The following is a 15,163-nucleotide window of genomic DNA, read 5'->3' as shown; positions in this document are numbered from 1 at the left end:
GAATGGATCAAGAAGATGTGGTTTATCTATACCATGGAATACTACATGGCAATGAGAAACAATGAAATCTGGCCATGTGTAGCAACATGGATGGACCTTGAGGGTGTTATGCTGAGCGAAATAAGTCAGGCAGAGAAGGACAAATACCATATGTTTGCACGTATAGGAGGATTAGGAGGAACTTGACGGAGGAACAAGGGGGGAAATGGTGGGGGAAAGGGAGAGAGGCAAACCATGAGAGACTCTTGAATGCTGACAAAAACTGAGGACTGATGGATGTGGGGGGGAGGGGGGATGGGCATAGAGGAGGACACTTATGGGGATGAGCACTGAGTGTTATGTGGAAACTAATGTGACAATAAACTATTTGTAAAAAAAAAAATAAATAAAATAAAATAAACAAAAAACTACTCGGATGATGTGAAAAAATAAATAAATAAAGGTCTTCTATTTCTCCACAGAAACTTCATTTTCTATGCTAACAGTCCTTAGCGTCAAAAATGAATTGGAAAAATTTGCAACGATATGGATAGAATTAGAGTGTATTGTGTAAGTGAAATAAGTCAGAGAAAGACAAATATGATTTCACTCATATATGGAATTTAAGAAACACAACAGATGAACATACAGGAAGGAAAAATAAGATTAAAAACAATAAGAGACTTTTTAAAAATGTTTTATTTGTTTCTAAGAGAGAAAGACAGTGTAAACAGGGGAGGGTCAGAGAAAGAGGGAGATACAGAATCTGAAGCAGGCTCCAGGCTCTGAGCTAGCTGTCAGCACAGAGCCCGACACGGGGCTCGAACCCACAAACTGTGAGATCATGACCTGAGCCGAAGTTGGACACTTAACTGACTGAGCTACCCAGGAGCCCCAGTAAGAGACTCTTAAATACAGAGAACAAACCAAGGGTTGCTGGAGGGGAGGTGAGTGGGGGGATGAGCTAAATGAGTAAGGGGTACTAAGGAGGGAAGTTGGGATGAGCACTGGGTGTTATATGTAAGTGATGAATCTCTGAGTTCTACTCCTGAAAACAATACTACACTGTATGTTAACAAACTTGACTTTAAATAAATACATTTTTAAAAATGAATCAGAAAGAATACATTTAGATGAAAACATTCATATTAAGGAGAGAATTTCCCCTAAACAAATGTCTTCCTTAAAATCTAAACAGATTGATACCTGTGTCCTAATGCTAAATTTAAGTGATCCTTAGATTACTGCATCCCTTAATTTAATTTGATAAGGAAATGCAATTTCTATCATCAATTCAAGGGAGCAAATCATTTTCCGTCAGTCTACATTTTCTCAGAACTCAGGATATAACAAGCTTAATGATCCATAAGGTTTTAGATTTGCACAGTCATGGAGGAAGAACTGGGCATTATTCATTCATTCATTATTGATCAAGTGAGCAAAAGTGGCAGAGGTAGGACCTCCGAGAATCCTCTCCTCCATGAAAGCAATGAGAACACTGGCACAAATTGTCACAATCAACTTTTTTCAAAATTCTGGATATAAATCAAAGGCTTACAGTAATCCAAAGAGTGTTTTCTTTAAGAAAAATGCTGAAACTCAGTAACAGTGAGCTCGGTGGCATTTTAGCTGCTATATTCCCATCTTGCCATCCAGGCTTCCCAGGAACCTTGAAAAGTAAGAGCCTGACAGCCAATGGAGAAGAAGGAGTTTGGGACTTCTTCAAAGCCCCATTCCCTACGAACTGTCATTATTAGACTTGTCTTGTGGTTTCCTGGAAGACCTTACTTGCAAAGCTGTCCTTATTTGACCTGACTCAAAGCTTGCCCAATGCAGAGTCTTTTCCCTGGAAGTACTACTCAAAAACAATCGTAGGCAATTAGTTAACATTATAACTGTCTGAAGTGGTGGGTAATAGCTGGAGCAAGCACTGGATGTTATATGTAAATGATGAATCACTAAATTCTACTCCTGAAACCAGTACTACACTATATGCTAACTAACTAGAATTTAAATAAAAACTTGACGGGTGCCTGGGTGGCTCAGTCAGTTAAGCATCTGACTTCAGCTCAGGGCATGATCTCACAGTTCGTGGGTTCGAGCCCCGTGCTGGGCTCTGTGGTGACAGCTAGCTCAGAGCCTGGAGCCTGCTTCGGATTCTGTGTCTCCCTCTCTCTCTGACCCTCCCCTGCTCACGCTGTCTCTCTCTCTCTCAGAAATAAATATAACATTTTTTAAAATGTTAAGTAAATAAATAAATACTTGAAAACAATGAACGAAAAACAGATTCAGGAGCCCTGCTCTTAAATGCTAATGCTGCTCTTCCAATGACATACTAATTTTTTTAAGATTGAAAAAAAATTTTTTTTATTTTAGAAAGAGAGAGAACAGGGGAAAGCGGCAGAGGGAGAGAGAGAATCTTAAGCATGCTCCATGCTTAATGCAGAGCTTGACTTGGGGCTCAGTAGCACAACCCTGAGATCATGACCTGGGCCAAAATCAAGAGTTGGACACTCAACGGACTAAGCCACCCTGGGGCCCTCACATACTAATTTTTAAAAATCAAATAAACCCACAACTATACAAAGAATAAAGATAAAAGCAACACAAATTTCCCATGCAGGGCATGCAAAAAATGATGCATTTTGATTAATATCCTACTTGCATCCTACTTTCTATGTCTCTTTATGTTCATCAACATTCATTAATGTTCATCAATGATTGTGAACATTTCACTCAGATAAAATAGTACATATACTGTATCGCTTTTCCACTGAAAAATATGTCATAGACCTATTTACAAGTCAATAAATGTAGATTCATGCCATTAAAAAAAATAATTGGAGCAAATAATAGGCTAGACAACAAGCTTAATAGGAAAATATGGGAAATGAGATGTCCTTAGAGGCCTTGGAAAAGTTCTAACATATTCCTGAGCATCTACATGGCCACACACATAAATAGGGCTGTACCTAGGAAAACCTGAGCAGGTCCTGAACTCTCAAGTCTGGCTTAGTTTGAGGATATACATAAGCAGGAAGTGAAGGGGAAGGAAGAGTTGAAAACTATTTGTCTGAGTGTTGAAGGCATGCCCCAATGCACACACAGAGTTCCTCTGGTTCTCCTCTACCTAATAATTGACAACTAATTTTGCCTTAAATTGCACTTCGTGACACAGGCACATATATATAAATATAAACTATAGTACAAAAATAAATATATATAAAATATTAAGGAAAGATATTCATTGTGAAAGTATCTATAATAGTAAGATAATTAGAATCAAATATTCAAATAATAAAGGATTAAGTAAATTATAGTACATCTACATTTTTCAGACACCATGCAGCTATTAAAAAGTAAAAGGATGGGGCATGTGGGTGGCTCAGTTGGCTAAGCATCCAACGCTATTTCGGCTCAGGTCATGATCTCATCGATTGTAAGATCAAACCTTACATCAGACTCTGCACTGATAGCATGGAGCCTGCTTGGAATTCTGTCTCCCTCACTCTCTTCCCTTTCCTCACTTGCTCTCTAGATCTCTCTCAAAATAAATAAAAATAAATAAATTATAAAAAATAAATTAAAAAAATATTTAAGTAAAAGGCTGACCTACACCTACTGGCAGGAAATCTTTCCAAGAAACATTCATTACTCAGTTCTAAAAAAAAATCATGCTAGACAACGAAGTACAGAGCATGATCCCTTTCTCTTAAAGCATAAGATGATCATATTTTTCCCTTTTATTTTCTTAGGGTCTCTTGATTCCTAACTGTATACTTGATCTTTTCCCTTGCCTCTATCAGATCCAGGTCCTCTAGTTCTCCTCTGCCTCTTAACTGATAACTCATTTTGTCTTACAAAATATATAAATATTTATATACATTCATAAATGCATATAATAAAAGATTCTAAAGTCAACATTAAACTTACAATATAGGAAGGATTAAAAAGGGTATTTTACATTTATAAAGTCTTATATTTCTTGGATATTTTATAAAAAGTAACGTATTTGAGAATTAGGCATATTGTTTTAAGAGGAAGAAAAGAAACCTGGGATGACTTCTTTGTAGCTCTCAGAACATTTGACCATAAACAAAAAATAAGGTCAAAATACGAAACCAGGACTGGAAAAGCAAAGGAATACATGGGAGTTCAACTGTGGCTCGACAAGTAGGCAGTACTTAGGAGCCTAAACACACATACAAATCTATAGTCAAGAAAAAGCTGTAAGGTGAAAACCAAGTAGACAAAAGAGAAACCTAGTGCTATAGGAGTTAATCAAAATGCCAAGTAGTAAGTAAGAAATTCAAAGAAGGAGCCAAAGTAATACTGAAAAATAAAACCAAAACAGGAGGTATCACCATCTCAGACTTTAGCCTCTACTACAAAGCTGTCATCATCAAGACAGTATGGTATTGGCACAAAAACAGACACATAGACCAAAGGAACAGAATTGAGAACTCAGAGCTGGACCCAAGGTTATACAGCCAACTAATCTTTGACAAAGCAGGAAAGAACATCCAATGGAAAAAAGACAGCCTCTTTAACAGATGGTGTTGGGAGAACATGCAGAAGAATGAAACTAGATCAATTTCTCACACCATGCACAAAAATACACTCAAAATGGATAAAGGACCTGAACGTGAGACAGGAAACTATCAACACCCTAGAGGAGAAAGCAGGAAACAACCTCCTTGACCTCCACCGCAGCAACTTCTTACTTGACACATCCCCAAAAGCAAGGGAATCAAGAGCAAAAATAAACGATTGGGACCTTATCAAGATTAAAAGCTTCTGCGCAGCAAAGGAAACAACCCAGAAAACTAATAGGCAACCAACGGAATGGGAAAAGATAGTTGCAAATGACATATCAGATAAAGGGTTAATATCCAAAATCTATAAGGAACTCACCAGACTTCACACCCGAAAAACAAACAACCCAGTGAAGAAATGGGCAGAAGATATGAACAGACACTTCTCCAAAGAGGACATCCAGATGGCTAACAGACACATGAAACGATGCTCAGCATCCCTCCTCATCAGGGAAATACAAATCAAAACCACACTGAGATACCACCTCATGCCAGTCAGAGTGGCTAAAATGAGCAAATCAGAGAACTCGAGATGCTGGCGAGGATGTGGAGAAACGGGCACCCTCCTGCACTGTTGGTGGGAATGTAAACTGGTACAGCCCCTCTGGAAAACAGTGTGGAGGTTCCTCAGGAAACTAACAATAGAACTCCCCTATGACCCAGCAATAGCACTGCTAGGAATTTACCCAAGGGATACAGACATGCTGATGCATAGGAGCACATGTACCCCAATGTTCATAGCAGCTCTCTCCACAATAGCTAAAACATGGAAAGAGCCTAAGTGTCCATCAACGGACGAATGGATCAAGAAGATGTGGTTTATCTATACCATGGAATACTACATGGCAATGAGAAAGAATGAAATCTGGCCATGTGTAGCAACATGGATGGACCTTGAGGGTGTTATGCTGAGCGAAATAAGTCAGGCAGAGAAGGACAAATACCATATGTTTGCACGTATAGGAGGATTAGGAGGAACTTGACGGAGGACCATGGGGGAGAAGAAGGGGGGAAATGGGAGAGAGGCAAACCATGAGAGACTCTCGAATGCTGACAAAAACTGAGGACTGATGGGTGTGGGGGGTAGAGGGGATGGGCATGGAGGAGGACACTTGTGGGGATGAGCACTGAGTGTTATGTGGAAACTAATTTGACAATAAACTATTTGTAAAAAAATAAAAAGGTTTAACTAAGCAGTGAATATAGTATAATGAGATAATCCATACATAGCTTTTAGCACAATGCCTGTAGCTTTTAGCACAATGCTTGGCATATAAATAGCATTCAATAAATACCAGCCATCATTGCTAATATTATATCAGTAGTGATAATAGCATAAATTAAATTTTATACTAGGAATGTGGTCAGAATTGGGCAAATGCCTACTTGCAGGTAAATTTTTAGAAAACCCTAGCCTATGTAAAGTTATTGTGTCCTGGTAAGCTACTGACACAAAATTAGACCCTCCAAGAAAAACTGTTGAGTCTCATGGTAAAATAAGTTCTTTGTTTATTATATTTTTGCAGCATTCCAAAATGCCTTGAAGATTTTCTGTAGGATAAAAAGTGGTCGAGTTGCAATTGATGAACTGGCTACTGTTTTGGAGAGCATGGATATTCCTGTAATTCCTGAAACTTTTCAGGAAGTGATAAAACATGCTAGTATAGACAGTGAGTTATTTGAATTAATATGTAAATATATGTTTCTTGGATATCAGTGTTCTGATTTATCCTTTAACTCTCCTTCTTCTTTATTCTCTTACCTCTCTTACCTCAACATTGCTTATTGGTGTCTGTGGTAAGAGATAGTCTAGAAAAATTAAATGAGAAATTTCTAAAATTATTATATTTTAGTATGATTGATAAATATCTAAGAGAAAAATGGATTTATTTTATTTCCAAACTTACATCTCTTTTCCATTTCTTGTCTGTGGAGAGATGGTTTCTTTAGTGTCAAGGGCATTGGCTTCACAAGTTAGGAGACCTAAATTTCTTGAATTTTTAACTTTATAAAATTGCTTTGGTTATATAATCTTCCTGTGCTATTCAGTTACTCTGCAAAATGTAGATTTAAAAAAAAAACATTATGAATATATTTAGCAGATGTTTTGTATTACATGTTTCTATGGTACCAGGGGGTGTCTGATAATAATGGATTGATAAATGAATGTATTATCCATGTATTTAATGAGTCAGATAGTCATTTAATATCTACTCTGCTTGGAACTATGCAAGGTGACACACAGGTCAATAGAACACACTTCTTTTTCTAAAGGAGTTCACATTCTAGTGTGCAAAAAGTCAAATAAAATGAAAATTATAATGTTGTCTAGCAAATACTATTATAGAATGTAGATAGTCTGCAAATGTATACTGGAAACACTAGGGAAAGATAATCAGAGGATGTGATATATGAGCTAAATCTTGAAGGATCAGTAGGGGTTAGTTGGTTGAAGGTGGTAATGAAGAGTGAGAAAAATATTTTAGACTGAGGGAACATATGGCAGAAACATCATAAGACATGACATCTTTTCCATGGGCTTCCACTGGGTTTTGTCATTTGTTAGTAGTGGCTTTTTAGTGGGTCTTTGGTTGCTGAAATGTGGTGTGAAGATAGAATTAGGCTGCATGGATTTTACTAGGTTGTCATTTATGGCGAGTTCTGGGTTGATAGACATAAGTGGAGGGATGTTCTGAGGTATGAAGATGCTCATAAAATAGGAATTTTAAAGATTTAATTTAAGAAAAAAAATTAATAAAGAAATTTAAAGATTATTTCAAGTCAGATTATTAAATAGCCTTTAGGGAATGCTCTACCAGAAGCAACAGAAATTATATATGAAACCACTGCAGCACTTTTTTTTTTTTTTTTTTGGCTTATGGAATTCTGGTCTGGATTTCCAGGCCTTGTACTTTATTTGGGGAGCTAAACTGAAAAATTATGCTGATTTCATAGATTGTTGTAGGAATGAAATAGAACCTATTGGCACCTAGAATAGTCTCAAGAAATGTGAAACAGAAACCTAGGCATTATCCTTGACAGCTCTGTTTTTTCTCTGTTCTCCAAATGCAATCATCGTGAATTACTATTATTTTAAACTTCTAAGTACCTCTTAAATCTGTCTATTTTCCAATATTACCTTAGTCCAAGTTACCATAATTTTTCCTTAGGACCACCGCTGTTCATCCTAACAAGTCAACCCACATCCAGTCTTATCCCCCTTAACACTATAGCCAGAATGATCTTTTCAAAACACACATCTGAGGGGTGCCTGGGTGGCTCAGTCAGTTAAGCGTCCGGCTTTGGCTCAGGTCATGATCTCATGGCTTGTGGATTTGAGTCCCATGTCGGGCTCTGTGCTGACAGTTTGGAGCCTGGGGCCTGCTTTGGATTCTGTGTCTCCCTCTCTCTTTGCCTCTACCTTGCTTGCACTCTCTCTCTCTCTCTCTCAAAAATAAATAAACATAATTTAAAAAGGTAAATAAAACCACACATCTGATCATGTTACCACCTTACATAAAATCTAATAATACTTCTTGGGATGAAGAACCCTTTAATGTCATGTACAAGGACTTGCAATGTCTGGCCTTTACCCTAGATCTCCAGCTTTATCTAAGACCACATTCTGCTTTGCTTACTGTGCCTTCTTAGAGTTCAGTTATATACCATGCCTCTTCCTGCCATGGCCTTTGCATATGTTCTTTTCTTTTCCTGGAACATTCTTCCCCTCCTAGTTAATTCCTACTTATACTTTAGATTTAAATTCACCTCTCTTCTTTAAGGGTGTTTCCATGACTTCTCTGACTAGGTCAAGTTCTCCTACACTCTCACAGCACTAATCACAGTTGCAATTTTTTATTTCTTGTTTTTTTAATGAAGATTGTATCTCAAATAAGACTAAGTACCAGGAAAGCAGATATTGTGTCTACTTTTTCTCAATATTGTATCCTCAGTACTCTGTACAGTGCTTATAGCACGTATTAACTGCTCAACAAATATATGTTGAATGAGTTAATCAGTCTCACCCTTTACTCCATTTCCCCCAACCAGAGAGAACAAGATTTTTTCATCCTGTCATTTTAATAAGCTGGTTGTGACTTAAGGTAAAATTCCTCATAGGAAAGGTCCTTGTCTTTTGACAAGGAAAATCATTTTGATAGGTATGTTTGATTATGGGAGCTAAAGCCTATTGGGAGGTTGAGCAAAAAAGGTAAGGTAAAGTACTCTATATAAGAAAACAATAGGAACTTAGAATATGACAGTGGCTAATCAGCATCTGGAAGAGGAACATTGAGAAAACCTAAGAGTGAATGGGGGTCTAGCAATCAATAGAGGGTGGCTGTAGAACTCTAGGACAATACTGTGTAGTGCTTGCTGTGCTATAAAGAAATCCCTTACTCTCATTAATTGCAAGTTATCTAGTAAAAGTTGGTTATATACAATAGCCTTGTGTTGATAACGTTGGTAGGTGGACTTAAAGAAAAAAAGGTCTGTAGGTTCTGTGTTAGGTAGGCTTGGGGTGGAGAGAAGATAGCACCTATAGAATGTGATAATGTAAGATAAGATAGTGTAATCAGGAGTCCATGGGAATAGAAAACAAAACAAAAATCAAGTGCAAGAGTATAAAACACTCAGGAATCCTCAAATTTTGGAGGGAGTATTGATTGTTGTTCATATAATGTATGGTGTAGGGTCTGAGCTATTTTACTTAAACATTAAAAGAAAGGACAACCTTAGATGCCAAAAGTTTTGGGTTCCTCGGGTAGGAGATATGGATTCTTCTGTAACAGAATTTTGAAGTAAGGAGTGATATAACTCAGTTGTCCCACTAGTAGAAGCCATAGCATCGTGTTATAGGTACTGGTTTAACATCTGGTTTTTGTATTTGGTTTGGTTTTTTGGAGTAATAATGATACATGGAGAATATGTTCATTTTCATGAGTATGCATGATGAAGAGGAATGCCACTGGAATTTGCAAGGAAGTCCAACAAACATTTGCTTCATTAAGATATGTCAAGAGGAATATGGAAAATTACTTGATGACAGTTCTGGGAGTGTCTGATGACAGTTCTGGTAGTTTGGTTTCTGAAATAGGATATTGGTGCAGCAGTTTTTTCTCTCGTGGCAGTTACTAATCTGGTAATTGAACTGGGTGAAAAGTAGTAACTAGCATGATTTTTGATAGAGAAGGTATTTGATATTGTGGAGCTATTGTGGCATTTATGGAAATGTGTTAGTAGTCATTTTATACCTTCAAAGTAATGTTGCCTTGAATATGACTTTGATGATTAGGATAATTTTTTTTTTACATTAGGTAGTTACATTTTCCCGGTTAAATTTCCTCCAGAAGTACATATGTAAGAGTGGGAGGCTGTTTTGAACTTCCCTTATGAATTAAATGGTACCTTTAACTATATTGATTGTCTCAGTCTAAACCAGGAATTATTCACTGAGGTTTTGATAAGCCAAATAGGGACCGAAATAGTAATTTCAGATTCTGTAATGCTTATTTGGCCACCAGGAACTATATAAGTAGATAGTATTTGTTTTAGAGGTTTGTGACAGGTACTTGTCATTGTTTAGAAGCAAGGAATAAATTTGAGCAAAAGCTAATAAATCTATAAATGGTTGAGTACTGTATGTTCAATTTTGGACCTCTTTCTGGAAAACAGAGTTCTTTAAGTGGAGAGCAGATATAAACAATACAGCCTTCTACATTGGATTAATTTATGGACGATCCAACAGAATACTTTTCACTAATCAAATTCAAGAGTTTGAGGGCTGAAGCCTTGAATTATTTTAGGACTTATTCTTTGATCTAAGAACTTGGGACATGGGCTCAATCTACAAAAGTTGCAGGAGTTCACTGGGGTGTTAGAACCACAATCAAGAAGAGAATGAGAATTAATACCAAGGAAATTAAAAAAAAACACAGAATATAAGAAGCAGTTCCTAATCAGAAGACAACTAAGCATCAATTGGTCTAGCACTTCTTTGATTGGGTCAAATATTTACTTGCTTTCCAGTAATTTAAAGGCCTGAACCTGACATAGTTTACCAATTTTCAAAGAATCGTAATGAATTAAACTTATCCAACACCAGAACCATTAGTGTATATAATTCTTTGACTCAAAAGGCACATTAAAACCTGGCACCTTTTTTTCAGGGTCTTTGCTGATGCATATAATTGAATAGTTGATTTCTTATGCATAGACTGAAGAACAAACCTAGTATTTTTACAATTAAGTAAGTCAACTCCTGGTCTTTCTCACTTTGGATGTCAAGCAAAGTCAAACATTTTGAGGCAAGAACTCTTCGGCATTTTCTACCTCTGTGTGCAATTAAAATGACATTATTACTGTCTCTGACCCCGTCTTCTGTCATACAAGAAGGAAAACGTATGGCAAGGGCAGAACGGTAGGAAGTTATAATTATGGGAGTGCTGGGCACACGTAAGGTGCTAAGTAAATACTGCCATCGACAATGTAGACATCTTTACAGCCTTCAGTATATTGTATTCATTCAAAAATAATTTTTAGGGGCACCTGGGTGGCTCAGTTGGTTAAGCGTCCAGCTTCAGCTCAGGTCATGATCTCATGGTTCGTGAGTTCGAGCTCCACATCGAGCTCTCTGCTGTCAGCAAAGAACCCGCTTGAGATCTTCTGTCCTCCTCTCTCTCTCTGCCCCTACCCACTCTTTCTCTCTCTCTCAAAAATAAACAAACATTAAAAAATAATAATTTTTAAAAAATAACTTCTTAAAAAGTTTATTTATTTATTTAGAGAGAGACAGAGACAACTCAAGCTGGGGAGGGGCAGATAGAGAAGGAGAGAGAGAATCCCAACCAGGCTCTGCACTGAACTGTAAGATCATGACCTGAGCCAAAATCAAGAGTAGAACACGCAACTGACTGAGCCACTCAGGTGTCCCTAAAAAAATTAGTTTTTAAGTGCTAGGAAGTATATAATTTGCTAGGCATCAGGGAAACAAATGACATCCTCTACTCTTGGAAGAGCTCACAATCTAGTGAGAAAGACAAAAGAGCTAAAACTTGAAATTCTACCTATAGTAAATTCTGAAAAACTGTTTATTAAATGAATAGAATTAATTAACCTGATTACCTAGCTTTGGAGCTTAAAATGTGGCTAATTTCTTTTGATGGGAAATTCATATTAAGGAAAAAAGAAAATAATGGTCTTTGATGTTACAGTGTGTACTTCACTATTAACAATTCCAGATATTATTCCCAATCTCTGTTCCTACTTTCACACATCTCTGTGTTGATATTGTATTAGAATGGGATGGAAGCTAGATTTGTGTTCAAAAAAGAAATAACAGTGCTTGAACTTATTCTTTCTATTACAGATAACCACATGGTGGATATTAGAGATATTCTATTTAATTTGAATGAACTACAGCACCAGTATGAAGAGTTTTGTAAGTGAGCTCTCATTGCTATAGCAAGTATTATTTATAAGTAAATTGCCTTTAAATTAAATCCTAATTTGTAGGTTTTATTATATGGATTCTGAAAGCCTTCTCTGAACCCATTACTCAAACTCAGAATTTAGGTAGATAAGAATTTAATATCCTAAATATACCTAATCAATGTTGATTTTATAACTATCTCATAATTTTCTACTTTTATCTTTCCCTTAATATTTTGCAACATGAAGTCAACTTCAAAACAAATAGTAACACTGAGGAAAAAATGTAATTTGCAATTTATGAGTCATTCTGACATCCTTACACTAACAGTTAAAAATTTTTTGTGTAGTGGGTGCCTGAGTGTCTCAGTCGGTTAAGTGTTCAGCTCTGGCTCAGGTTGTGATCTCACGGTCCATGAGTTTATGCCCCATGTCAGGCTCTGTGCTGACTGCTCAGAGCCTAGAGGCTGCTTCAGATTCTGTGTCTCCTTCTCTCTCTGACTCTCCCCTGCTCACACTCTGTCTCTCTAAAAAATAAATGAACATTCAAAACTTTTTTAAAAATTTAGTATATTCTTTAGTATCATTCATGATTAGTTTTGTTTTTCTTCATTAAGTACGTTTTTTAAATCTCTTCCTGTTGCACATCATGTCATTCCCTTTTCTTTCTCTGTCTGGACATCCTTTGGTCAAGATTATCTATGTATATAATTTTAAGAATTATATAGTCCTAATAAGCTTGCTGCAAATAGAACAGCCTCTTGCCTGATCCTTTCCTCAGTTTCTCCAGAGGCAAACATTTTAAACATCTTAGCTGATTACTTGATATTTGTCTTCATGACTGTAAATAACATGTTTGTATTGCTACCTGTTGATTTTTTTTAAATTTTGGGTAGACCTAGTAAACTCCCTAATATGAAAAATAAGAAATTAGCTCTGTTTCATCTTACCTGTTCCACCGTATCCACTTACTCTTCCCATACCTATCCATCTTCCTAATATAGTCATATGGTAATTAAATAAGTTTTAATTCTGTATTTATGTTAATATGTTTATGTACGCACTATTCACCGCTGAGCCTCAGGTGGTAAGTATCTTGTGGTTACTTTCTCTTTCTGTACAATTTTTCCCTTTTTGAATGGTCTTATTTATTTACTTGCTTGGTTTTAAAAAAAAGTATACATATTATTGATTGAACCTTAAATTCTGCCAACTGTCTAAATATCCTCTTCATAAGTTTTTCTGCACAAGGTATTCTACTAGATTTGTCTTCTTGAAGAACTCTTCTTCAGGGTATTTTGATGTTCTTTAGTATGAATTTGTTGCCCTCTACATTTTGTGTGCCACTGTCATCTTGGGATCTTTCTTTATTAATGTGCTGGAGACTTTTCACTTCTTTCCTCCTATATCAGATTCTGTCTTCATATTTTATTGATAGTTTGGGTTCAGAATTCTAGATTGTAAATAATTTTCTAGATTTTCTAGTTTTCAATATTGCCATTGAAGTGCAAAGTTTTCTGACTCTTGACTTTGCCTGAAACTGCTTTTGTTTTGTTTTCCAAGGCTATATTTTTAATGTTTTATTTATTTCTGAGAGAGAGTGCGTGAGCAGGAGAGGATCAGAGAGAGAGGGAGACAAAGAATCCAAAGCAGGCTCCAGGCTCTGAGCTGTCAGCACAGAACCTGATGTGGGGCTCGAACCCATAAACTGTGAGATCATGACCTGAGCCGAAGTCCGATGCTTAACTGACTGAGCCACCCAGGTGCCCCAAAACTTCCTTTAGTTTAAATGGAATTTTTGAAGGCTGTTCAATTTGCTATTACTACCTGAAAGTTTAAAAGTTTATTTTGAATTCTAATTTTGTCTTTGGTGTAGAAGTTTTTTCATTAATTTTTCTTTTCTGAAATAGATATTACTAATAATCACATACCCACTCCCATGCATAATAATTTATATTATTCATTTCTTCTGTATCTTTGCTGATTTTTTACGAGTTCTATGGAGAAAGGAATATTTTCTCCAAATATAATTGTCTATTTCTCCTTTCAGTTTTGTCAGGTTTGGGTTCATGCAAAATTCTGCTGCTAGGTGAATTCACATTTAGAATAGTTATATCTTGGTGAACTGACTCTTTTATCATTATGCAGTATGTATGTGATCACTGGTAATTTTCTTTTCTCTTACATTTACTTTTTCTGATTCTAATATAACTAGTTTTATTTTGATTAGTGCTTAGATGGTAAATATTTTTATTTTTATTTATTTTTTTAGATGGTAAATATTTTTCGTCTGTTTACTTTTAACCTTCCTGTATCACCATATTTGAAGTATTTTGTAAACCACATAGAGTTGGGTGATGTTTTTTGTATTTATTTGTATAATCCCTGTATTTTAATATTTAATGTAATTACTTATACATTCAGACCAGGTATACCATATTATTATTCATTTTCTACTTTTTCCTCTGTTTTTCAATCATTTTCTGTCTTTATTTTGGAACATTTTTTAGTATGTTAACTTATTCTATATGTATTTTCACTATATCTGCATTTTTCCAGTGGTTGTTTTAAGGATTATAGTATACATACTTAACCTTTTATAGTATACTAAAATAAATATTTTTCCACTCCAAGTGGAATATAGAAGTTTTACCATTATATAGCTCTTTTTACCCTTCCTCCTATAAGCTATGATTTTATTATGTATTACTACTACACACACTGAAAACACCAGACAATGTTTATAAGTTTTGCTTTCAATGATCAAACATATTTTTAACTTCTAAGAGAATAATAGTCTATTATAAAATCAGGTGTTATAACACTTGAAATACTTTAAAATGTGTTATTCAAATGTAAGATACTATTCTGAGCCATCAGATGAATTTTATAAAGGAAGCCCCAGTGAGACATTGTATTAATATTTTTTTGAAGAGGTTATTTTACATATAAACTATTTTTTCCCACAACTACTGAGAACCTTTAGGAGAGTAAATATTTGTATTCTGATTTTCAATTAAAAATTTTTTTAATGTTCATTTATTTTTGAGAGAGAGGGAGACAGAGCATGAGTCGAGGAGGGACAGAGTGTGAGAGGGAGACACAGAATCTGAAGCATGCTCCAGGCCCTGAGCTGTCAGCACAGAGCCCAATGGGGTCTC

The 15,163-nt window shown here is 35.9% G+C and overlaps 1 protein-coding gene across 1 annotated transcript in view; it reads left to right on the top strand.

The window, feature by feature from the left end:
• EFCAB13 (EF-hand calcium binding domain 13) overlaps positions 1–15,163 on the top strand; it is a 77,757-nt gene that overhangs the window by 31,100 nt on the left and 31,494 nt on the right. The window contains exon 6 of the mRNA XM_039250661.1: positions 11,941–12,012. Within this exon, the coding sequence (XP_039106592.1) occupies positions 11,941–12,012 (72 nt within the window). The remainder of the gene's footprint in view (positions 1–11,940; positions 12,013–15,163) is intronic.

The sequence above is a fragment of the Hyaena hyaena genome, unplaced genomic scaffold (assembly GCF_003009895.1).
Source record: "Hyaena hyaena isolate Hyena2069 unplaced genomic scaffold, ASM300989v1 scaffold_378, whole genome shotgun sequence".
Classification (NCBI taxonomy): Eukaryota; Metazoa; Chordata; class Mammalia; order Carnivora; family Hyaenidae; genus Hyaena; species Hyaena hyaena.
The sequence above is the reverse complement of the archived record's forward strand: the minus strand, read 5'-3'. Positions and strand labels throughout refer to the sequence as shown.